At 49.6% G+C, this 27,844-nt stretch overlaps 1 protein-coding gene across 1 annotated transcript in view; it reads left to right on the top strand.

Annotated features, from left to right (window-relative positions):
* The window catches only part of ARHGAP39 (Rho GTPase activating protein 39), a 150,587-nt gene that overhangs the window by 122,344 nt on the left and 399 nt on the right, over positions 1 to 27,844 (top strand). The window contains exons 7-10 of the mRNA XM_059482033.1: positions 5,263 to 5,336; positions 21,016 to 21,215; positions 23,904 to 23,995; positions 24,082 to 24,251. Coding sequence (XP_059338016.1) covers positions 5,263 to 5,336; positions 21,016 to 21,215; positions 23,904 to 23,995; positions 24,082 to 24,251 — 536 coding nt within the window. The remainder of the gene's footprint in view (positions 1 to 5,262; positions 5,337 to 21,015; positions 21,216 to 23,903; positions 23,996 to 24,081; positions 24,252 to 27,844) is intronic.

Below are 27,844 nucleotides of genomic sequence, written 5' to 3' on the forward strand. Positions count from 1 at the left end.
ACTATATTAATTGGGGTAATTAATAGGGGTCAGGTAGACTTGGTGTCATTTAGGTAATAATATTATTGTTGACATTAATATTATTAGTGTTGGTCTTATGAGTAGCGTATTATTAGGATTGGTGTTAGTATTAATATTATCATTGCATTAATTGGAGTAATTAATAGGGGTCAGATAGACTTGGTGTCGTTTATTTAATCTTATTATTATCTTTGATATTAATAGCATTAGTGCTGGTATTAATATTAGCATTTTATTAGTACTATTGGTATTCATAGTAATATTATTTATGCATTAATTGGGGTAATTAATAGGGGTCAGATAGACTTGGTGTCGTTTAGGTAATAATACTATTTATATTATTAGTATCAGTGTTGGTATTAGCGTTAGCATTATTAGCATTATTATTACTATTGCATTAATTGGGGTAATTAATAGGGATGAAATAGAGTTAGTGAAATTTATGTAACAACAATAATTAATATTAGTAGTATTATTGTTAGTATCAATATTAGCATTAGTATTATTAGAATTGGTATTTGTATTAATATTGTTGTTATGTTAATTGGGGTAATTAATAGGGGTCAGATAGAGTTGGTGTCATTTAATTAATAATAATATTAGCTATAGTATTGGTAGCATTAATGTTGGTATTAGTATTAGCTTTAGTATTATTGGTTTTGGTATTAGTATTAATATTATTATTGCATTAATGGGGGTAATTAATAGGGATTAAATAGAATTGGTGGAATTGATGCAGTAATGATATTACTATTAGTATTAGTAGTATTAGTGTTGGATCAATATTAGTGTTAGCATTATTAGTGCTGGTATTAGTATTAATATTAATATTGTAGTAATTGGGGTAATTAATAAGGGTGAGATAGACTTGGTGTCATTTATGTAATAATGTCATTATTAATAACATTATTCATATGATTAGTACTATTAGTACTAGTAATTGTAACTAGTACTTAGTACTAGTATTGGTATTAATATTAGGGTTAGTATTATTCATTTTGGAATCAGTATTAATATTATTATTACATTAATTTGGGTAATTAATAGGGATGAGATAGAGTTGGTACCGTTTAGGTAATAATAGTAGTAGTATTGGTATTAATATTAGCATTAGTATTATTAGTATTGGTATAACTGGTAATATTATTATTATATTAATTGGGGTAATTAATCAGGTTGAGATACAGTTGGTGTCATTTAGGTAACAATATTATTATTATTGATATTATTAGTATTGGGGCAATTAATAGGGGTCAGATAGAGTTGGTGTCACTTATTTAGTAATAACATTAATAACATTATTAGTATTAGTGTTGATATTAATATAGCATTAGTATTGTTCATATTGGTATTCGTATTAATATGATTATTGTATTAATTATGCAATTAATAGGGGTCAGATAGGGTATTATTAATGGTAATATTAGTGTTGGTGTTAATATTAGCCTTAGCATTATTAGGATAGGTATCAATAATAACATTATTATTGCATTAATTGGGGCAATTAATAGGGGTCAGATAGAGTTGGTGTCATTTATGTAATAATATTGAATTTAATAAGATTATTAATATTATTAATATTAATACTAATATTATTCAGGTATTAGCATCAATATTAGTATTGGTAGTATTCTTAGTATTAGCAGCAGAGTTACTATTAATATTAGTACTAATATTAGCGCATTAATTGGGCTAATTAATAGCGGTCAGCAAGAGTTGGTATCATTTAGCTAATATAATATTGATTATTATTTGTAATATTTATAATGGTAATAATTATTAAAAGTCATTAATAACTATGAATATATAATGTTCCATATAACTTTAATATTAAATATATAACTATTTAATTATTAATATTCATTAACACATACAATATTTATAAATCCATCCGTTTATTATAATTCATCAAGGAAATGAAATTTAATTAAATAATTTTAATTATTTATTTACTACTTTAATTTAATTATATAGATGGTAGAATTAATCGAATTTGAATAATATAGTTAATTAATATGAACGTTATAATTTATTCCTATTATTTATAATAATTGAAGTAATTATTTATTACTTGCATTAATTAATGTCATTAATCATAGTTAATTAATATGAATATTATAATTTATTCCTATTATTTATAATAATTGAAGTCATTGTTTATTAATTGAATTAATTAATGTCATTAATTTAATTAATTAGTGCAATTAATCAATTGATAAATGGCTGAAGGGCTGGGGGAGTTTGGGACCCTGGAGCCTGGGCCGGGCCCAGCAGGAGGAACCTCCAGGAGGAACCAAGGCAGGTCCTGGGGAGCTCCTGGGGGCGCCGGACCCTCAGGAACCGCGGATGGGTCCCACCAGGTCCCACCAGGCACCACCACGTCCCACCAGGTCCCACCACGTCCCACCACGTCCCACCACGTCCCACCAGGCACCACCACGTCCCACCAGACACCACCACGTCCCACCACGTCCCACCACGTCCCACCACGTCCCACCAGGTCCCACCAGGCACCACCACGTCCCACCACGTCCCACCACGTCCCACCAGACACCACCACGTCCCACCAGGTCCCACCACGTCCCACCAGACACCACCAGACACCACCACGTCCCACCACGTCCCACCAGGCACCACCACGTCCCACCAGGTCCCACCACGTCCCACCACGTCCCACCAGACACCACCAGGTCCCACCACGTCCCACCACGTCCCACCAGACACCACCACGTCCCACCAGGTCCCACCACGTCCCACCAGACACCACCACGTCCCACCAGACACCACCAGGTCCCACCACGTCCCACCACGTCCCACCAGACACCACCAGGTCCCACCAGGCACCACCACGTCCCACCAGGCACCACCACGTCCCACCAGACACCACCAGGTCCCACCACGTCCCACCACGTCCCACCAGACACCACCACGTCCCACCACGTCCCACCAGGCACCACCAGGTCCCACCACGTCCCACCAGGTCCCACCACGTCCCACCAGACACCACCAGGTCCCACCAGGTCCCACCAGACACCACCAGGTCCCACCAGACACCACCAGGTCCCACGAGGTCCTATCAGACACCACCAGGTCCCACCAGACACCACCAGACACCACCAGGTCCTACCAGGTCCCATCAGACACCACCAGGTCCCATTGGGTCCCACCAGGTTCCATGAAACCCCAGCAGATCCCACCAATCCCACCAAAATCCCACCAGGTCCCATCATCAGCCACCACCAAATCCCACCAGGTCCCACCAGGTCCCAGCAGATCCCATGAGATCCTACCAGGTCCCACCAGATTCCACCAAACCCCATCAGATGCCACCAGTGCCCATGAAATCTCACCAGGTCCCTTTGGATCCCACCAGGTCCCACCAAAATCCCACCACGTCCCATCAAACCCCACCAGGTCTCATGAGGTCCCACCAAATCCCACCAGGTCCCATCAAACCCCATCAAACCCCACCAGGTGCCACCAGATTCCATCAAACCCCTTTGGATCCCACCAAACCCCATCAGATCCCACCAGGTCCCACCAAAATCCCACCAGGTCCCATTGGATCCCACCAGGTCCCACCAGATGCCACCAGATGCCCTGAAATCTCACCAAACCCCTTTGGATCCCACCAGGTCCCACCGAATCCCTCTGGATCCCACCAAGTCCCACCAAATCCCACCAGGTCCCGTCAGATGCCACCAGATCCCATCAAATCCCTTTGGATCCCACCAAACCCCATCAGATCCCACCAGGTCCCACCAGATCCCACCAAACCCCATCAGGTCCCACCAAAATCCCACCAGATCCCATCAGAGCCCATAAAATCCCACCAAAATCCCATCAGATCCCACCAGGTCCCATCAGATCCTACCAGATCCCACCAAACCCCGTCAGGTCCCACCAGACCCCATCAGGTCCCACCAGGTCCCATCAGGTCCCACCAAACCCCGCAAAATCCCTTTGGATCCCACCAGCTCCACCCTCTGGAGGTCCTCTCTCCGTCTTCTCCTGGCCTCCATCCCAAAGCCCAGCCCGGTCTCCTGGCCGGGCTTTGGTTCAGATGTTCCTCAGAGGTTCCTCCCCACCGCGACCATTCCGTGACTCCATCAGAGGAGTCCATGGTGTGAGGCCACCCGGTGGAGATGTCCAGAAGGTCCCACCAGGTCTCCAAGGCTCTGGGAATGGTCCAGAAGGTCCCACAAGGTCCCCAGAGCTTCTCCTGGGATGGTCCAGAAAGTTCCATCAGGTTCCCGGGGTTTTTGGGATGGTCCAGAAGGTCCCAGAGCTTCTCCTGGGATGGTCCAGAAGGTTCCATCAGGTCTCCAAAGCTCTGGGAATGATCCAGGAGGCCCCACCAGGTCCCCAGGACTTCTTCTGGGATGGTCCAGAAGGTTCCATCAAGTCCCACCAAGGGTTGGTTCAGAAGGTCCCACCAGGTCTCCAGGGCTTCCTCTGGGATGGTCCAGAAAGTTCCACCAGGTCCCCAGGACTTCTCCTGGGATGGTCCAGAGGGTCCCAAGGCTCTGGGAATGGTCCAGAAGGTCCCACCAGGTTCTCAGGGTTCTTGGGATGGTCCAGAAGGTCCCACCAGGTTCTCAGAGCTTCTCCTGGGATGGTCCAGAAGGTCCCACCAAGTCCCACCAAGGGTTGGTTCAGAAGGTCCCCCCAGGTTCTCAGGGCTGTTGGGATGGTCCAAAAGGTCCCACCAGGTCCCCAGAGCTTCTCCTGGGATGGTCCAGAAGGTCCCACCAAGTCCCACCAAGGGTTGGTTCAGAAGGTCCCACCAGGTGCCCGGAGCTTCTCCTGGGATGGCCCAGAAGGTCCCCTCCGGCCTGCAGGGTTGGTGGGACCGGCGCCATCTCCTCACTGGAGAACACCAGGAACAGGAGATGGAAGTGGTGGGACCTGGAGAAGACAGACGGGGTGGGAGCGGTGACCATGGCAGTGGTGGCCTCCAAAAGCCACCCGAGATGGAGCCACCAAAAGCCACCCGAGATGGAGCCACCAAAAGCCACCCGAGATGGAGCCACCACGGAGCTCCAGAGCTCCACCTCGGGTGGTTCCTCCAAGGTTCCTGAGGCGTTTGAGGAGGACGAGGTCTCTCTGTGCGTTTTGACAAGGATGGAGATGGAGAAGGACCATGGGGGGGGGGGGACAGGACCTCTTTGAGGTCCTGGAGGTGACATCCCACCGCCCTGGAGGTGACATCCCACCAACCCACGGTGTCTTCTCTTGCAGGGGTGGCCATCAGCACCTACGCCAAGTACTGCTACAACAAGCTCCAGAAGGCGGCGCTGACCGGGGCCAAGAAGGTACCGGGACGGGGGGTGGCCTTGGCCAGGGGGGACAACCAGGGGACAACCAGGGGACAAGGAGGTCACCTCCCACCGGGGCCATCCAGGAGCTCCTGGGCTCGGGGAAGGCGCTGGAGGAGGGAGGGAGGTGGTGGAAGGAGGTGCTGGTGGTGGTGGTGGTGAGGAGAACTTGTGGAGAACTTCTGGGGATCTTCTGGAGACCTGGAGATCTTCTGGAGAGCATCTAAGGAACTTCTGGAGAACTTCTGGAGAACTTCTGGGGATCTTCTGGAGACCTGGAGATGTCCTGGAGAACATCTAAGGAACTTCTGGAGAACTTCTGGAGAACTTCTGGAGACCTGGAGATCTTCTGGAGAGCATCTAAGGACCTTCTGGAGAACTTCTGGAGAACTTCTGGAGAACTTCTGGAGACCTAGAGATCTTCTGGAGAGCATCTAAGGACCTTCTGGATAACTCGTGGGAACCTTCTGGAACATTTCTGGAGAACTTCTGGAGAACTTCTAGAACGTTTCTGGAGAACTTCTGGAGAGCATCTAAGGAACTTCTGGAGAACTTGTGGGAAGCTTCTGGAACATTTCTGGAGAACTTCTTGTAGGGAACTTCTGGGAGGCTTTTGAGGATCTTCTGGAGAACTTCTGAGAACCTTCTGGAAAGCTTGGAAGGATCTTCTGGGCATCTCTTAAAACCTGTCTGGGGATCTTCTGGAGACCTTCTGAGAACTGCCTGAAGACTTCTGAGACCTTCTGGAGACCTTCTGGAACGTTTCTGGAGAACTTCTTGTAGGGAGCTTCTGGGAAGCTTTTGAGGATCTTCCGGAGAACTTCTGAGAACCTTCTGGAAACCTTCTGGAAAGCTTGGAAGGATCTTCTGGGCATCTCTTAAAACCCATCTGGGGATCTGCTGGAGACCTTCTGAGAACTTCCTGAAGACTTTTGGAGACCACCTGGAAATTTTCTGGAGAGTTTCTGAGAACCTCGTGAAGATCTTCAAGGGACCATCTGGGAATGTTCTGGAAACTTCTTAAGGACCTTCTGAGGGCCTTCACATGTTTCAGAGACCATCAGGAGATCTTCAGGAGACCTTCTGAGAACCTGGCAGGGAGGACCTTCTGGGAATTTTCTAAGGAACTTCTGGAGAACTTTTGGGATTCTTCTGGAGACCTCCTGAAGACTTTGTGGAGAACTTTTAAGGACCTTCTGTGGAACTTCTGAAGACATCACGGAGACTGACTGAGGATCTTCTGGAGATCTTCTGGAGATGCTGTAGGAACTCTCTGAAGATCTTGCAGGGATCTTCTGGGAACCTTTTAAGGATCTTCAGGAGAACTTCTGAGAATCTCCTAGAGACCTTCTGAGGACTTTCTGGAGACCTTTTGGGGATTTTTTGGGGACTTTCTGAAGACATTCCAGAAACCATCTGGTGAACTTCAGGAGACCTTGTGCAAACTCTCTGGACACCTCCTGGGAGCTTCCTGAGGAACTTCTGGAGACCTTCTGGAAACCTTATGGGGAGGGACCTTCTGGGAACTCCTGGAGACCTTCTGCGAACTCTCTGGAGACCTCCTGGGAACTTTCTAAGGAACTTCTGGAGACCTTCTGGAGACCTTATGGGGAGGAACCTTCTGGGAACTTTCTGAGGAACTCCTGAAGAAATTCTGGGAACTCTCTGGAGATCTGAGAACTTTCTAAGGAACTTCTGGAGACCTTCTGGGAATTCTCTGGAGACCTCCTGGGAGCTTTTTAGGGAACTCTCTGGAGACCTTCTGGGACCTTCCTGAGGAACTTCTGGAGACCTTCTAGGAACTCTCTGGAGACCTTCTGGGAGCTTTCTGAGGAACTTCTGGAGACCTCCTGGAAACCTTATGGGGAGGAACCTTCTGGGAACTTTCTGAGGAACCCCTGAAGAACTTCTGGGAACTCTCTGGAGACCTTCCAGGAACTTTCTGAGGAACTTCTGGAGACCTTCTAGGAACTCTCTGGAGACCTTCTGGGAGCTTCCTGAGGAACTTCTGGAGACCTTCTGGAAACCTTATGGGGAGGGACCTTCTGGGAGCTTTCTGAGGAACTCCTGGAGAACTTCTGGGAACTCTCTGGAGACCTTCCAGGAACTTTCTGAGGAACTTCTGGAGACCTTCTAGGAACTCTCTGGAGACCTTCTGGGAGCTTCCTGAGGAACTTCTGGAGACCTTCTGGAAACCTTATGGGGAGGGACCTTCTGGGAGCTTTCTGAGGAACTCCTGGAGAACCTCTGGAAACTCTCTGGAGACCCTCTGGGAACTCTCTGGAGACCTTCTGGGAGCTTTCTGAGGAACTTCTGGAGACCTTCTGGAAGCCAAGCACATATGTTCAGCTTTCCAGAAGAATCCCAGAGTGGTGGCACCTTCTCCTCATGGAAAAATCCATCGGTGGAGAACCTCCAACGTGGCCATGGTCCCACCAAGCTCTGTGGGGTCGGATGGATGATGGATGGATGGATGGATGGATGATGGATGGATGGATGATGGATGGATGGATGGATGGATGATGGATGGATGGATGATGGATGGATGATGGATGATGGATGGATGATGGATGGATGGATGGATGGATGGATGGATGGATGGATGGATGGATGGATGATGAATGGATGATGGATGGATGATGGATGGATGATGGATGGATGATGGATGGATGGATGATGGATGGATGGATGGATGATGGATGGATGATGGATGGATGGATGGATGGATGATGGATGGATGATGGATGATGGATGGATGGATGATGGATGGATGATGGATGGATGGATGATGGATGGATAATGGATGATGGATGATGGATGGATGGATGGATGGATGGATGGATGGATGGATGATGGATGGATGGATGATGGATGGATGGATGGATGATGGATGATGGATGGATGATGAATGGATGATGGATGGATGGATGATGGATGGATGGATGGATGGATGGATGGATGGATGGATGATGGATGATGGATGGATGGATGATGGATGATGAATGGATGATGGATGGATGATGGATGGATGGATGGATGATGGATGGATGATGGATGGATGGATGGATGGATGATGGATGGATGATGGATGATGGATGGATGGATGATGGATGGATGATGGATGGATGGATGATGGATGGATAATGGATGATGGATGATGGATGGATGGATGGATGGATGGATGGATGGATGATGGATGGATGGATGATGGATGGATGGATAATGGATGATGGATGATGGATGATGGATGGATGGATGATGGATGGATGATGGATGGATGGATGGATGATGGATGGATGGATGATGGATGGATGATGGATGGATGGATGGATGGATGGATGGATGGATGGATGATGGATGGATGGATAATGGATGATGGATGATGGATGATGGATGGATGGATGATGGATGGATGATGGATGGATGATGGATGATGGATGGATGGATGGATGGATGGATGGATGGATGGATGATGGATGGATTGATGATGGATGATGGATGGATGGATGGATGGATGATGGATGGATGGATGGATGATGGATGGATAATGGATGATGGATGATGGATGGATGGATGGATGGATGGATGGATGGATGATGGATGGATGGATGATGGATGGATGATGGATGATGGATGGATGATGGATGGATGACGGATGATGGATGGATGATGGATGATGGATGGGTGGATGGATGATGGATGGATGGATGGATGATGGATGGATGGATGATGGATGGATGATGGATGATGGATGGATGGATGGATGATGGATGGATGATGGATGGATGGATGGATGGATGGATGGATGATGGATGGATGGATGGATGGATGGATGGATGATGGATGGATGGATGATGGATGGATGATGGATGATGGATGGATGGATGGATGATGGATGATGGATGGATGGATGATGGATGATGGATGGATGGATGGATGATGGATGGATGATGGATGGATGGATGGATGGATGGATGGATGGATGGATGATGGATGGATGGATAATGGATGATGGATGATGGATGATGGATGGATGGATGATGGATGGATGATGGATGGATGATGGATGATGGATGGATGGATGGATGGATGGATGGATGGATGGATGATGGATGGATTGATGATGGATGATGGATGGATGGATGGATGGATGATGGATGGATGGATGGATGATGGATGGATAATGGATGATGGATGATGGATGGATGGATGGATGGATGGATGGATGGATGGATGGATGGATGGATGATGGATGGATGGATGGATGATGGATGGATAATGGATGATGGATGATGGATGGATGGATGGATGGATGGATGGATGGATGATGGATGGATGGATGATGGATGGATGATGGATGGATGGATGGATGATGGATGGATGATGGATGATGGATGATGGATGGATGATGGATGGATGGATGGATGATGGATGGATGGATGATGGATGGATGATGGATGGATGGATGATGGATGGATGGATGGATGATGGATGGATGATGGATGATGGATGATGGATGGATGATGGATGGATGATGGATGATGGATGGATGGATGGATGATGGATGGATGGATGATGGATGATGGATGGATGATGGATGGATGATGGATGATGGATGGATGGATGGATGATGGATGGATGATGGATGGATGGATGATGGATGGATGATGGATGATGGATGGATGGATGGATGATGGATGATGGATGGATGGATGATGGATGATGGATGGATGGATGGATGGATGGATGATGGATGGATGGATGGATGATGGATGGATGGATGGATGATGGATGGATGATGGATGGATGGATGGATGATGGATGGATGATGGATGGATGGATGGATGATGGATGATGGATGATGGATGGATGATGGATGGATGATGGATGGATGGATGGATGATGGATGGATGATGGATGGATGATGGATGATGGATGATGGATGGATGATGGATGGATGATGGATGGATGGATGGATGATGGATGGATGATGGATGGATGGATGGATGGATGGATGGATGGATGGATGATGGATGGATGGATGATGGATGGATGGATGGATGGATGGATGGATGATGGATGGATGGATGGATGATGGATGGATGATGGATGGATGGATGGATGGATGGATGGATGGATGGATGATGGATGGATGGATGATGGATGGATGATGGATGATGGATGGATGGATGATGGATGGATGATGGATGGATGATGGATGATGGATGATGGATGATGGATGGATGGATGATGGATGATGGATGGATGATGGATGGATGGATGGATGGATGATGGATGGATGATGGATGGATGGATGGATGGATGATGGATGGATGATGGATGGATGGATGATGGATGATGGATGGATGATGGATGGATGGATGGATGGATGATGGATGGATGGATGATGGATGATGGATGGATGATGGATGGATGATGGATGGATGATGGATGGATGATGGATGGATGATGGATGATGGATGATGGATGATGGATGGATGGATGGATGGATGGATGATGGATGATGGATGGATGATGGATGGATGGATGGATGATGGATGGATGATGGATGGATGGATGGATGATGGATGATGGATGATGGATGGACGGATGGATGGATGGATGGATGGATGGATGATGGATGGATGATGGATGGATGGATGGATGATGGATGGATGATGGATGGATGATGGATGGGTGATGGATGGATGGATGGATGATGGATGGATGATGGATGGATGATGGATGGATGATGGATGGGTGATGGATGGATGGATGGATGATGGATGGATGGATGATGGATGGATGGATAAATGGATGGATGGATGGATGATGGATGGATGGATGGATGGATGGATGGATGGATGGATGGATGGATGATGGATGATGGATGGATGGATGATGGATGGAAGGATGATGGATGGATGATGGATGGATGGATGATGGATGGATGGATGATGGATGGATCGATGATGGATGGATGATGGATGATGGATGATGGATGATGGATGGATGATGGATGATGGATGGATGATGGATGGATGATGGATGGATGGATGGATGATGGATGATGGATGATGGATGGATGGATGATGGATGATGGATGATGGATGATGGATGGATGATGGATGGATGATGGATGGATGGATGGATGATGGATGGATGATGGATGATGGATGGATGGATGATGGATGGATGGATAAATGGATGGATGGATGGATGATGGATGGATGGATGGATGGATGGATGGATGGATGGATGGATGGATGGATGATGGAAGGATGATGGATGGATGATGGATGGAAGGATGATGGATGGATGATGGATGGATGGATGATGGATGGATGGATGATGGATGGATCGATGATGGATGGATGATGGATGATGGATGATGGATGATGGATGGATGATGGATGATGGATGGATGATGGATGGATGATGGATGGATGGATGGATGATGGATGATGGATGATGGATGGATGGATGATGGATGATGGATGATGGATGATGGATGGATGATGGATGGATGATGGATGGATGGATGGATGATGGATGGATGATGGATGGATGATGGATGATGGATGATGGATGATGATGGATGGATGGATGGATGGATGATGGATGGATGATGGATGGATGGATGGATGGATGGATGGATGGATGGATGATGGATGGATTGATGATGGATGATGGATGGATGGATGGATGGATGGATGGATGGATGGATGGATGGATGATGGATGGATTGATGATGGATGATGGATGGATGGATGGATGGATGATGGATGGATGGATGGATGATGGATGGATGATGGATGGATGGATAATGGATGATGGATGATGGATGATGGATGGATGGATGATGGATGGATGATGGATGGATGATGGATGGATGGATGGATGGATGGATGGATGGATGGATGGATGGATGGATGGATGATGGATGGATTGATGATGGATGATGGATGGATGGATGGATGGATGATGGATGGATGGATGGATGATGGATGGATAATGGATGATGGATGATGGATGGATGGATGGATGGATGGATGGATGGATGGATGATGGATGGATGGATGATGGATGGATGATGGATGGATGGATGGATGATGGATGGATGATGGATGATGGATGATGGATGGATGGATGGATGGATGATGGATGATGGATGGATGGATGATGGATGATGAATGGATGATGGATGGATGATGGATGGATGGATGGATGATGGATGGATGGATGATGGATGGATGATGGATGGATGGATGATGGATGGATGGATGATGGATGGATGATGGATGATGGATGATGGATGGATGGATGGATGATGGATGGATGGATGGATGGATGATGGATGGATGATGGATGGATGATGGATGGATGGATGGATGGATGATGGATGATGGATGATGGATGGATGATGGATGATGGATGATGGATGACGGATGATGGATGGATGGATGGATGATGGATGGATGGATGATGGATGGATGGATGATGGATGGATGGATGATGGATGGATGATGGATGGATGGATGGATGATGGATGGATGGATGGATGATGGATGGATGGATGATGGATGGATGATGGATGATGGATGGATGGATGGATGATGGATGATGGATGGATGGATGATGGATGATGGATGGATGGATGGATGGATGGATGATGGATGGATGGATGGATGATGGATGGATGGATGGATGATGGATGGATGATGGATGGATGGATGGATGATGGATGGATGATGGATGGATGGATGGATGATGGATGGATGATGGATGGATGATGGATGATGGATGATGGATGATGGATGGATGATGGATGGATGGATGGATGGATGGATGGATGGATGATGGATGGATGGATGATGGATGATGATGGATGATGGATGGATGGATGGATGGATGGATGGATGGATGGATGATGGATGATGGATGGATGGATGATGGATGGATGATGGATGGATGATGGATGATGGATGGATGATGGATGGATGATGGATGGATGGATGGATGATGGATGGATGATGGATGATGGATGATGGATGATGGATGGATGGATGGATGGATGGATGGATGATGGATGGATGGATGGATGGATGGATGGATGGATGGATGATGGATGGATGGATGATGGATGGATGATGGATGATGGATGGATGGATGGATGATGGATGATGGATGGATGGATGATGGATGATGGATGGATGGATGGATGGATGGATGATGGATGGATGGATGGATGATGGATGGATGGATGGATGATGGATGGATGATGGATGGATGGATGGATGATGGATGGATGATGGATGGATGGATGGATGATGGATGATGGATGATGGATGGATGATGGATGGATGATGGATGGATGATGGATGGATGATGGATGATGGATGATGGATGATGGATGGATGATGGATGGATGGATGGATGATGGATGGATGATGGATGGATGGATGGATGGATGGATGGATGGATGGATGATGGATGGATGGATGATGGATGATGGATGGATGATGGATGGATGGATGGATGGATGGATGGATGGATGGATGATGGATGATGGATGGATGGATGATGGATGGATGATGGATGGATGATGGATGATGGATGGATGATGGATGGATGATGGATGGATGGATGGATGATGGATGGATGATGGATGATGGATGATGGATGATGGATGGATGGATGGATGGATGATGGATGATGGATGGATGATGGATGGATGGATGGATGATGGATGGATGATGGATGATGGATGATGGATGGACGGATGGATGGATGGATGGATGGATGGATGATGGATGGATGATGGATGGATGGATGGATGATGGATGGATGGATAATGGATGATGGATGATGGATGATGGATGGATGGATGATGGATGGATGATGGATGGATGATGGATGGATGGATGGATGGATGGATGGATGGATGGATGGATGGATGGATGATGGATGGATTGATGATGGATGATGGATGGATGGATGGATGGATGATGGATGGATGGATGGATGATGGATGGATAATGGATGATGGATGATGGATGGATGGATGGATGGATGGATGGATGGATGATGGATGGATGGATGATGGATGGATGATGGATGGATGGATGGATGATGGATGGATGATGGATGATGGATGATGGATGGATGGATGGATGGATGGATGGATGGATGGATGGATGATGGATGATGGATGGATGGATGATGGATGGATGATGGATGGATGATGGATGATGGATGATGGATGGATGATGGATGGATGATGGATGATGGATGATGGATGATGGATGGATGGATGATGGATGATGGATGGATGATGGATGGATGGATGGATGGATGATGGATGGATGATGGATGGATGGATGGATGATGGATGGATGATGGATGATGGATGATGGATGATGGATGGATGGATGGATGGATGGATGATGGATGATGGATGGATGATGGATGGATGGATGGATGATGGATGGATGATGGATGGATGGATGGATGATGGATGATGGATGATGGATGGACGGATGGATGGATGGATGGATGGATGGATGATGGATGGATGATGGATGGATGGATGGATGATGGATGGATGATGGATGGATGATGGATGGGTGATGGATGGATGGATGGATGATGGATGGATGATGGATGGATGATGGATGGATGATGGATGGGTGATGGATGGATGGATGGATGATGGATGGATGGATGATGGATGGATGGATAAATGGATGGATGGATGGATGATGGATGGATGGATGGATGGATGGATGGATGGATGGATGGATGGATGGATGGATGGATGGATGATGGATGATGGATGGATGGATGATGGATGGAAGGATGATGGATGGATGATGGATGGATGGATGATGGATGGATGGATGATGGATGGATCGATGATGGATGGATGATGGATGATGGATGATGGATGATGGATGGATGATGGATGATGGATGGATGATGGATGGATGATGGATGGATGGATGGATGATGGATGATGGATGATGGATGGATGGATGATGGATGATGGATGATGGATGATGGATGGATGATGGATGGATGATGGATGGATGGATGGATGATGGATGGATGATGGATGATGGATGGATGGATGATGGATGGATGGATAAATGGATGGATGGATGGATGATGGATGGATGGATGGATGGATGGATGGATGGATGGATGGATGATGGATGATGGATGGATGGATGATGGATGGAAGGATGATGGATGGATGATGGATGGATGGATGATGGATGGATGGATGATGGATGGATCGATGATGGATGGATGATGGATGATGGATGATGGATGATGGATGGATGATGGATGATGGATGGATGATGGATGGATGATGGATGGATGGATGGATGATGGATGATGGATGATGGATGGATGGATGATGGATGATGGATGATGGATGATGGATGGATGATGGATGGATGATGGATGGATGGATGGATGATGGATGGATGATGGATGGATGATGGATGATGGATGATGGATGATGGATGGATGGATGGATGGATGATGGATGGATGATGGATGGATGGATGGATGGATGGATGGATGGATGGATGGATGATGGATGGATTGATGATGGATGATGGATGGATGGATGGATGGATGGATGGATGGATGGATGGATGGATGATGGATGGATTGATGATGGATGATGGATGGATGGATGGATGGATGATGGATGGATGGATGGATGATGGATGGATGATGGATGGATGGATAATGGATGATGGATGATGGATGATGGATGGATGGATGATGGATGGATGATGGATGGATGATGGATGGATGGATGGATGGATGGATGGATGGATGGATGGATGGATGATGGATGGATTGATGATGGATGATGGATGGATGGATGGATGGATGATGGATGGAGGGATGGATGATGGATGGATAATGGATGATGGATGATGGATGGATGGATGGATGGATGGATGGATGGATGGATGATGGATGGATGGATGATGGATGGATGATGGATGGATGGATGGATGATGGATGGATGATGGATGATGGATGATGGATGGATGGATGGATGGATGATGGATGATGGATGGATGGATGATGGATGATGAATGGATGATGGATGGATGATGGATGGATGGATGGATGATGGATGGATGGATGATGGATGGATGATGGATGGATGGATGATGGATGGATGGATGGATGATGGATGGATGATGGATGATGGATGATGGATGGATGATGGATGATGGATGATGGATGACGGATGATGGATGGATGGATGGATGATGGATGGATGGATGATGGATGGATGGATGGATGGATGATGGATGGATGATGGATGGATGGATGGATGATGGATGGATGGATGGATGATGGATGGATGGATGATGGATGGATGATGGATGATGGATGGATGGATGGATGATGGATGATGGATGGATGGATGATGGATGATGGATGGATGGATGGATGGATGGATGATGGATGGATGGATGGATGATGGATGGATGGATGGATGATGGATGGATGATGGATGGATGGATGGATGATGGATGGATGATGGATGGATGGATGGATGATGGATGGATGATGGATGGATGATGGATGATGGATGATGGATGATGGATGGATGATGGATGGATGGATGGATGGATGGATGGATGGATGATGGATGGATGGATGATGGATGATGGATGGATGATGGATGGATGGATGGATGGATGGATGGATGGATGGATGATGGATGATGGATGGATGGATGATGGATGGATGATGGATGGATGATGGATGATGGATGGATGATGGATGGATGATGGATGGATGGATGGATGATGGATGGATGATGGATGATGGATGATGGATGATGGATGGATGGATGGATGGATGGATGGATGATGGATGGATGGATGGATGGATGGATGGATGGATGGATGGATGGATGATGGATGGATGGATGATGGATGGATGATGGATGATGGATGGATGGATGGATGATGGATGATGGATGGATGGATGATGGATGATGGATGGATGGATGGATGGATGGATGATGGATGGATGGATGGATGATGGATGGATGGATGGATGATGGATGGATGATGGATGGATGGATGGATGATGGATGGATGATGGATGGATGGATGGATGATGGATGATGGATGATGGATGGATGATGGATGGATGATGGATGGATGATGGATGGATGATGGATGATGGATGATGGATGATGGATGGATGATGGATGGATGGATGGATGATGGATGGATGATGGATGGATGGATGGATGGATGGATGGATGGATGGATGGATGATGGATGGATGGATGATGGATGATGGATGGATGATGGATGGATGGATGGATGGATGGATGGATGGATGGATGATGGATGATGGATGGATGGATGATGGATGGATGATGGATGGATGATGGATGATGGATGGATGATGGATGGATGATGGATGGATGGATGGATGATGGATGGATGATGGATGATGGATGATGGATGATGGATGGATGGATGGATGGATGATGGATGATGGATGGATGATGGATGGATGGATGGATGATGGATGGATGATGGATGATGGATGATGGATGGACGGATGGATGGATGGATGGATGGATGGATGATGGATGGATGATGGATGGATGGATGGATGATGGATGGATGGATGGATGATGGATGGGTGATGGATGGATGGATGGATGATGGATGGATGGATGATGGATGGATGGATAAATGGATGGATGGATGGATGATGGATGGATGGATGGATGGATTGATGGATGGATGATGGATGATGGATGGATGGATGATGGATGGATGGATGGATGGATGGATGATGGATGGATGGATGATGGATGATGGATGGATGATGGATGATGGATGGATGATGGATGGATGATGGATGGATGGATGATGGATGATGGATGGATGATGGATGGATGGATGATGGATGGATGATGGATGGATGGATGATGGATGGATGGATGATGGATGATGGATGGATGATGGATGGATGGATGATGGATGGATCGATGATGGATGGATGATGGATGATGGATGATGGATGATGGATGGATGATGGATGATGGATGGATGATGGATGGATGATGGATGGATGGATGGATGATGGATGGATGGATGATGGATGATGGATGGATGATGGATGATGGATGGATGATGGATGATGGATGATGGATGGATGATGGATGGATGGATGATGGATGATGGATGATGGATGGATGGATGGATGGATGGATGGATGGATGGATGGATGATGGATGGATGATGGATGGATGGATGATGGATGATGGATGGATGGATGGATGGATGGATGGATGGATGGATGATGGATGGATGGATGGATGGATGATGGATGATGGATGATGGATGAATGAGGGATGGATGGATGGATGATGGATGGATGGATGATGGATGATGGATGGATGATGGATGATGGATGATGGATGGATGGATGGATGGATGGATGGATGGATGGATGGATGGAGGGATGGATGATGGATGGATGATGGATGGATGATGGATGGATGATGGATGATGGATGGATGGGTGGATGGATGATGGATGGATGGATGGATGATGGATGATGGATGATGGATGATGGATGGATGGATGGATGGATGATGGATGGATGATGGATGGATGATGGATGGATGGATGATGGATGATGGATGGATGGATGATGGATGGATGGATGGATGGATGATGGATGATGGATGGATGGATGGATGATGGATGATGGATGGATGATGGATGGATGGATGGATGATGGATGGATGATGGATGGATGATGGATGATGGATGATGGATGGATGGTTGATGGATGGATGGATGATGGATGGATGATGGATGGATGATGGATGGATGATGGATGATGGATGATGGATGGATGATGGATGGATGATGGATGATGGATGGATGGATGGATGATGGATGGATGATGGATGGATGATGGATGATGGATGATGGATGGATGATGGATGGATGATGGATGATGGATGGATGGATGGATGATGGATGGATGGATGGATGGATGGATGGATGATGGATGGATGATGGATGATGGATGATGGATCCATGGATGGATGGATGATGGATGGATGATGGATGGATGGATGATGGATGGATGATGGATGATGGATGGATGGATGGATGGATGATGGATGATGGATGATGGATGATGGATGATGGATGATGGATGATGGATGGATGGATGGATGGATGGATGGATGGATGGATGGATGATGGATGGATGGATGATGGATGGATCGATGGATGGATGGATGGATGGATGGATGGATGGATGGATGATGGATGATGGATGATGGATGATGGATGATGGATGATGGATGGATGGATGGATGGATGGATGGATGGATGGATGATGGATGGATCGATGGATGGATGGATGGATGGATGGATGATGGATGGACGATGGATGATGGATGATGGATCCATGGATGATGGATGGATGAATGGATGGATTCATGGATCCATGGATGGATCTGGTTCCTTCTCCTGAGGTCACCTCAGTGGCCACCAACCACTGGGTTCCCTCTACTTCTCCCTTCCCCAAGGCCATGGAGCTTTCTCCATGGTGGCCACCAGTCATGGGTCCCTCCAACTTCTCCTCACTCCATGGTGGCCACCACAGTCATGGCGTGGTCTTGGTGGCACCATCCAGTGGGTCCCTCCAGGGTCTCCTTGCTCCATAGAGGTTTCTCCATGGAAGCCACCACTGTCATGGCTGGGTCTTGGTGGCACCATCCAGTAGGTCCCTCCAACTTCTCCTTGCTCAATGGTGGCCACCACAGTCATGGTGAGGTCTCGGTGTCACCAACCTCCCAAGATGTCTCCAAGGCCATGGGGGTTTCTCCATGGTAGCCACCAGTCATGAGTCCCTCCAACTTCTCCTCGCTCCGTGGTGGCCACCACAGTCATGGTGAGGTCCTGGTGGCACCATCCAGTGGGTCCCACCACCTTCTCCTTGCTCCATGGAGGTTTCTCCATGGTGGCCACCACAGTCATGGTGAGGTCTTGGTTGCACCAAGCTCCCAGAACAGTTCCAAGGCCATGGAGGTTTCTCCATGGTGTCCCCCAAGATGGTCTCTTGGTGGCACCAAGCTCCCAAAACAGCTCCTTGCTCTATGGAGGTTTCTCCATGGTGGCCACCAGTCATGGGTCCCTCCAACTTCTCCTCGCTCCATGGTGGCCACCAAAGTCATGGTGACGTCTTGGTGGCACCATCCACTGGCTTCCCCTCAACTTCTCCTTTCTCCAAGGCCGTGGAGGTTTCTCCATGGTGGCCACCAAAGTCATGGTGGGGTCTCGGTGGCACCAAGGTCCCAAAACGGCTCCAAGGCCATGGAGGTTCCTCCATGGTGGCCACCACAATCATGGCAGGGTCTTGGTGGCACCATCCAGGTTCTCCTTGCTCCATAGATGTTTCTCCATGGTGGCCACCGCAGGGTTTTGCCTTCTCCAACTTCCCCCCTTGGACGGTGGTGGAACCAGCACGACCGCGTGTCCTGGAACCCATCCACGTCTCCACCACCAACCTCCACCACGCGCGGGTGGCGGCACCGAGCAGATCCCACCGCGACCGCCGCGGTGACCTGGGTTGTCCTCCGCAGGGCCTGAAGAAGCCGAACCTGGAGGAGATCCGTCACGCCAAGAACGCCATCTTCAGCCCGTCCATGTTCGGGAGCTCCCTGCAGGAGATCGTGGCCATGCAGAAGGAGCGCTACCCCGAGCGGCAGCTGCCCTGGGTGCAGACCCGGCTCTCCGAGGAGGTCCTGGCCCTCAACGGCGACCAGACCGAGGGCATCTTCAGGTAAAGCCACCCCACGCCCACGGGGACATCTCGTGGTGGTGGTGGTGAGATGGAGGTTCTCGTGAAGTTTGGGTTTCTGGGGTTCTTCTGCTCTGGTGGGTGCTCCAAGGTCATGGGGATCGTTGGTGGTGGACAACAAAGCTGTGGTGGGGTTTTGGTGGCACCATCCAGGTTCTCCTTGGTCCACGGGGGTTCCTTCATGGTGGCCACTACGGTCATGGTGGGGTCTTGGTGGCACCAAGGTCCCAGAATGGGTCCAAGGTCACAGGGGTTTCTCCATGGTGGACAGCAAAGTCATGGTGGGGTCTCGGTGGCACCAAGGTCCCAAAATGGGTCCAAGGTCATGGGGGTTTCTCCATGGTGGCCACCACAGTCATGGTGGGGTCTTAGTGGCACCAAGGTCCCAAATCTGCTCCAAGGCCATGGAGGTTTCTCCATGGTGGCCACCACAGTCATGGTGAGGTCTTGGTGGCACCAAGGTCCCAAATCTGCTCCAAGGCCATGGAGGTTTCTCCATGGTGGCCACCACAGTCATGGTGAGGTCTTGGTGGCACCAAGGTCCCAGAATGGGTCCAAGGTCATGGGGGTTTCTCCATGGTGGCCACCACAGTCATGGTGAGGTCTTGGTGGCACCAAGGTCCCAGAATGGGTCCAAGGTCATGGGGGTTTCTCCATGGTGGCCACCACAGTCATGGTGGGGTCTTAGTGGCACCAAGCTCCCAAACGAGGTCCAAAACCATGGAGGTTTCTCCACAGTGGCCACCAAAGTCATGGTGGGATGTTGGTGGCACCATCCAGTGGGTCCCTCCAGGCTCTCCTTGCTCCGTAGAGGTTTCTCCATGGTGGTCACCACAGCCATGGTGGGATCTTGGTGGCACCATCCACTGGGTTCCCTCAACTTCCTTCTCCTCCAAGGCCATGGGGTTCGTTCATGGTGGACACCAAAGTCGTGGTGGGGTTTTGCTGGCACCATCCAGGTTCTCCTTGCTCCATGGAGGTTCCTTCATGGTGGCCACCAAAGTCATGGTGAGGTCTCGGTGGCACCAAGGTCCCAAAACGGCTCCCGGGACATGGAGGTTTCTCCATAGTGGCCACCAGTCGTGGGTCCCTCCAACTTCTCCTCGCTCCATGGTGGCCACCACAGTGATGGTGAGGTCCTGGTGGCACCAAGCTCCCAAGATGTTTCCAAGACCGTGGATGTTTCTCCATGGTGGCCACCACAGTCATGGCACCATCCAGGTGGGTCCCTCCAGCTTCTCCTTGCTCCACAGAGGTTTCTCCATGGTGGCCACCAGAGTCATGGTGGGTTCTTGGTTGCACCAAGGTCCCGAGACGGCTCCAAGGCCATGGAGGATCCTCTATGGTGTCCACCAAAGTCACGGCAGGGTCTTGGTGGCACCATCCAGGTGGGTCCCTCCAACTTCTCCTTGCTCCATGGTGGCCACCACAGTCATGGTGAGGTCTTGGTGGTCACCATCCACTGGGTTCCCTCAACTTCTCCTTAGTCCAAGTCCATAGAGGTTTCTCCATGGAAGCCGCCACAGTCATGGTGGGATTTTGGTGGCACCAAGAAGCTCCCAAGAGAGTTCCAAGGCCATGGAGGTTTCTCCATGGTTGCCACCAGTCGTGGGTCCCTCCAACTTCTTCTTGCTCCATGGTGGCCACCACAGTCATGGCGAGGTCTTGGTGGCACCATCCAGGCGGGTCCCACCAACTTCTCCTTGGTCCATAGGGGTTTCTCCATGGTGGCCACCACAGTCATGGTCAGGTCATGGTGGCACCAAGGTCCCAAAACAGCTCCAAGGCCATGGAGGTTTCTCCCTGATGTCCCCCACGATGGGCTCTTGGTGGCACCAAGCTCCCAAGATGGCTCCAAGTCCATAGAGGTTTCTCCATGGTGTCCACCAGTCATGGTGAGGTCTTGGTGACACCAAGGTCCCAGAACACCTCCAAGGCCATGGAGGTTTCTCCATGGTGGCCACCAAAGTCATGGTGGGATGTTGGTGGCACCAACTCCCAAGATGTCTCCAAGGTCATGGAGGTTTCTCCATGGAGGTCCTGGCAAGATCTTGGTGGCACCAAGCTCCCAAAATGTCACCAAGGCCATGGAGGTTCCTCCACGATGTCCCCCAAGATGGGCTCCTGGTGGCACCAAGCTCCCAAGATGTCTCCAAGGCCATGGAGGTTTCTCCATGGTGGCCACCAGAGTCATAGTGGAATCTTAGTGGCACCATCCAGCTTCTCCTTGCTCCATGGAGGTTTCTCCATGGTGGCCACCACAGTCATGGTGAGTTCTTGGTGAAACCAAGGTCCCAAAACACCTCCAAGGCCGTGGAGGTTCCTCCATGATCTGCCCCAAGATGGCCTCCTGGTGGCCCCCACCATCTCCCTGCCCAGCTGACGTCCCCACCTGGTTCTCCTGGACCACCCAGAGCTGCAGATCCGGGATGTCCCCATCGGTCCATGATGTCCCCCAAGATGGGCTCCCGATGGCACCAAGCTCCCAAGATGTCTCCAAGGCCACAGAGGTTTCTCCATGGTGGCCACCAGAGTCATGGTGGAATCTTGGTGGCCCCCACCATCTCCGTGCCCAGCTGACGTCCCCTCCGGGTTCTCCTGGACCACCCAGCTCTGCAGGTCCGGGATGTCCCCGCCGGTCCCACCCCACCGACCCCTCCATCCCCGCAGGGTCCCCGGCGACATCGACGAGGTCAACGCCCTCAAGCTCCAGGTGGACCAATGGAAGATCCCCACCGGCCTGGAGGACCCGCACGTTCCCGGTAGGACCTGGGGGCGGTGTCTGCTGGTGGGACCTCCGTCCCCAGCGGCGGGAGGTCCTCACGGCACGGCGGGTTGTCTCCCGCAGCGTCGCTGCTGAAGCTGTGGTACCGCGAGCTGGAGGAGCCGCTGATCCCGCACGAGTTCTACGAGCGCTGCATCTCGCACTACGAGAGCCCCGAGGCCGCCGTGGCCGTGGTCCACGCGCTGCCCCGCATCAACAGGATGGTGCTCTGCTACCTCATCCGGTTCCTCCAGGTGCCCACGGGGACCTCCCGGTGGGGCGGGACCCAAGGGTGGGGGTGGGCGTCCGGACGTGGTTATGGGGTCACCAAGCCCATCACTTCCATTTCCCGTCTACCACCCCATGGGTTGGTGCTCCTGGTTCCTTCTCCTGAGGTGGCTTTGGGTTCTTAGAGGTCACCATGAGAGGAACCAGGAGTTCCACCAACCCCATCACTTCCATCTTTCTCGTTCCACCCCATGGGTTGGTGCTCCTGGTTCCTTCTCCTGAGGTGGCTTTGGGTTCTTAGAGATCACCATGAGAGGAACCAGGAGTTCCACCAACCCCATCACTTCCATTTCCCGTCTACCACCCCGTGGGTTGGTGCTCCTGGTTCCTTCTCCTGAGGTGGCTTTGGGTTCTTAGAGGTCACCATGAGAGGAACCAGGAGTTTCACCAACCCCATCACTCACGTTTCCCGTCTACCACCCGATGGGTTGGTGCTCCTGGTTCCTTCTCCTGAGGTGGCTTTTGGTTCTTAGAGGTCACCATGAGAGGAACCAGGAGTTCCACCAACCCCATCATCTCCATCTTTCTCGTTCCACCCCATGGGTTGGTGCTCCTGGTTCCTTCTCCTGAGGTGGCTTTGGGTTCTTAGAGATCACCATGAGAGGAACCAGGAGTTCCACCAACCCCATCACTTCCATTTCCCGTCTACCACCCCGTGGGTTGGTGCTCCTGGTTCCTTCTCCTGAGGTGGCTTTGGGTTCTTAGAGGTCACCATGAGAGGAACCAGGAGTTTCACCAACCCCATCACTTCCATTTCCCGTCTACCACCCCGTGGGGTGGTGCTCCTGGTTCCTTCTCCTGAGGTGGCTTTGGGTTCTTAGAGGTCACCATGAGAGGAACCAGGAGTTTCACCAACCCCATCACTCACGTTTCCCGTCTACCACCCGATGGGTTGGTGCTCCTGGTTCCTTCTCCTGAGGTGGCTTTTGGTTCTTAGAGGTCACCATGAGAGGAACCAGGAGTTTCACCAACCCCATCACTTCCGTTTTCCTTCTGCCACTTCATGGGTTGGTGCTCCTGGTTCCTTCTCCTGACGTGGTTTTGGGTTCTCCGAGGTCACCATGAGAAGAACCTGTAGTTTCAGCAATCCCAGCACTTCCGTTTCTCTTCTACCGCCCCGTGAGTTGGTGCTCCTGGTGACCTCCAGGTCTGGTTGGTTCTCCTGATGTGGTTTTGGGTTCACTGTGAGAAGAACCAGGAGTTTCACCAATCCCATCACTTCCAACTTTCTACTCCCATTCCATGGGTTGGTGCTCCTGGTTCCTTCTCCTGACGTGGTTGTGGGTTCTTCGAGGTCACCATGAGAGGAACCAAGAGTTTCACCAACCCCATCACTTCCGTTTTCCTTCTGCCACTTCACGAGCTGGTGCTCCTGGTTCCTTCTCCTGACGTGGTTTTGGGTTCTCCAAGGTTTCCATGAGAAGAACCAGGAGTTCCACCAATCCCGTTGCTTCCATTTTCCTTCTACCACCCCATGGGTTGGTGCTCCTGGTTTTTTCTCCTGACGTGGTTTTGGGTTCTCCGAGGTGACAATGAGAGGAACCGGGAGTTTCAGCAATCCCAGAACTTCCGTTTCTCTTCTACTGCCCCATGAGTTGGTTCTTCTTGTGACCCTCCTCGTTGCTTCTCCTGAAGTGGTTTTGGGTTCTTCAAGAAGAACCAGGAGTTTCACCAATGCCATCCTTTCCATTTCCCGTCTACCACCCCATGAGTTCATGTTCCTGGTGACCTACAGGTCTGGTTCCTTCTCCTGAGGTGGTTTTGGGTTCTCCGAGGTCACAATGAGAAGAACCTGGAGTTTCATCAATCCCATCACTTCCATCTCCTTTCTACCACCCCATGAGTTTGTGCTCCTGGTGACCTCCAGGTTCCTTCTCTTGAGGTGGTTTTGGGTTCTCCACCTTCACCTCATGGTGACAAAAGAACCACGAGTTCCACCAACCCCATCATCTCCATTTCCCTTCTACCATTCCATGGGTTGGTGCTCCTGGTTCCTTCTCCTGAGGTGTTTTTGGGTTCTTCGAGGTCATCAAGAGAAGAACTGGGAGTTCCACCAACCCCATCACCTCCATTTCCCTTCTACCACCCCATGAGTTGGTGCTCCTGGTGACCTCCAGGTTCCTTCTCCTGAGGTGGTTTTGGGTTCCTCAAGGTCACCATGAGAAGAACCAGGAGTTCCACCAACCCCATCACCTCCATCTTTCTTCTCCCACCCCATGAGTTCATAATCCTGGTTGATTCTCCTGGTTCTTTCTCCTGAGGTGCTTTTGGGTTCCTCAAGGTCACCATGAGAAGAACCAGGAGCTCCACCAATCCCATCACCTCCATCTTTCTCCTCCCACCCCATGAGTTCATGCTCCTGGTTGACCCTCCTTGTTCTTTCTCCTGAGGTGCTTTTGGGTTCCTCAAGGTCACCATGAGAAGAACCAGGAGCTCCACCAATCCCATCACCTCCATCTCCCTTCTCCCACCCCATGAGTTGGAGCTCCTGGTGACCTCCTGGTTCCTTCTCCTGAGGTGCTTTTGGGTTCCTCAAGGTCACCATGAGAAGAACCAGGAGCTCCACCAACCCCATCACCTCCATCTTCCTCCATCCACCCCATGAGTTGGAGCTCCTGGTGACCTCCTGGTTCCTTCTCCTGAGGTGGCTTTTGGCTTCTCTGTGGTCACCGCAAGATGAAGAACCGTGTCCACCTGGTGTCCCACCACCCGCTGACCTCCACCTTTCTCCTTCCACCCCATGGGTTGCTGCTCCTGGTTCCTTGTCCTGACGTGGTTTTGGGTTCTCCAAGGTCACCATGAGAAGAACCAGGAGCTCCACCAATCCCATCACCTCCATCTCACTTCTCCCACCCCATGAGTTCATGTTCCTGGTGACCTCCTGGTTCTTTCTCCTGAGGTGGTTTTGGGTTCCTCAAGGTCACCATGAGAAGAACCAGGAGCTCCACCAACCCCATCACCTCCATCTTCCTCCATCCACCCCATGAGTTGGAGCTCCTGGTGACCTCCTGGTTCCTTCTCCTGAGGTGGTTTTGGGTTCCTCAAGGTCACCATGAGAAGAACCAGGAGCTCCACCAACCCCATCACCTCCATCTTCCTCCATCCACCCCATGAGTTGGAGCTCCTGGTGACCTCCTGGTTCCTTCTCCTGAGGTGGCTTTTGGCTTCTCTGTGGTCACCGCAAGATGAAGAACCGTGTCCACCTGGTGTCCCACCGCCCGCTGACCTCCACCTTTCTCCTTCCACCCCATGGGTTGCTGCTCCTGGTTCCTTGTCCTGACGTGGTTTTGGGTTCTCCAAGGTCACCATGAGAAGAACCAGGAGCTCCACCAACCCCATCACCTCCATCTCCCTTCTCCCACCCCATGAGTTCATGTTCCTGGTGACCTCCTGGTTCTTTCTCCTGAGGTGCTTTTGGGTTCCTCAAGGTCACCATGAGAAGAACCAGGAGCTCCACCAATCCCATCACCTCCATCTCCCTTCTCCCACCCCATGAGTTCATGTTCCTGGTGACCTCCTGGTTCTTTCTCCTGAGGTGCTTTTGGGTTCCTCAAGGTCA

Source organism: Ammospiza nelsoni, chromosome 1 (genome assembly GCF_027579445.1).
Source record: "Ammospiza nelsoni isolate bAmmNel1 chromosome 1, bAmmNel1.pri, whole genome shotgun sequence".
In the NCBI taxonomy this organism is placed as follows: domain Eukaryota; kingdom Metazoa; phylum Chordata; class Aves; order Passeriformes; family Passerellidae; genus Ammospiza; species Ammospiza nelsoni.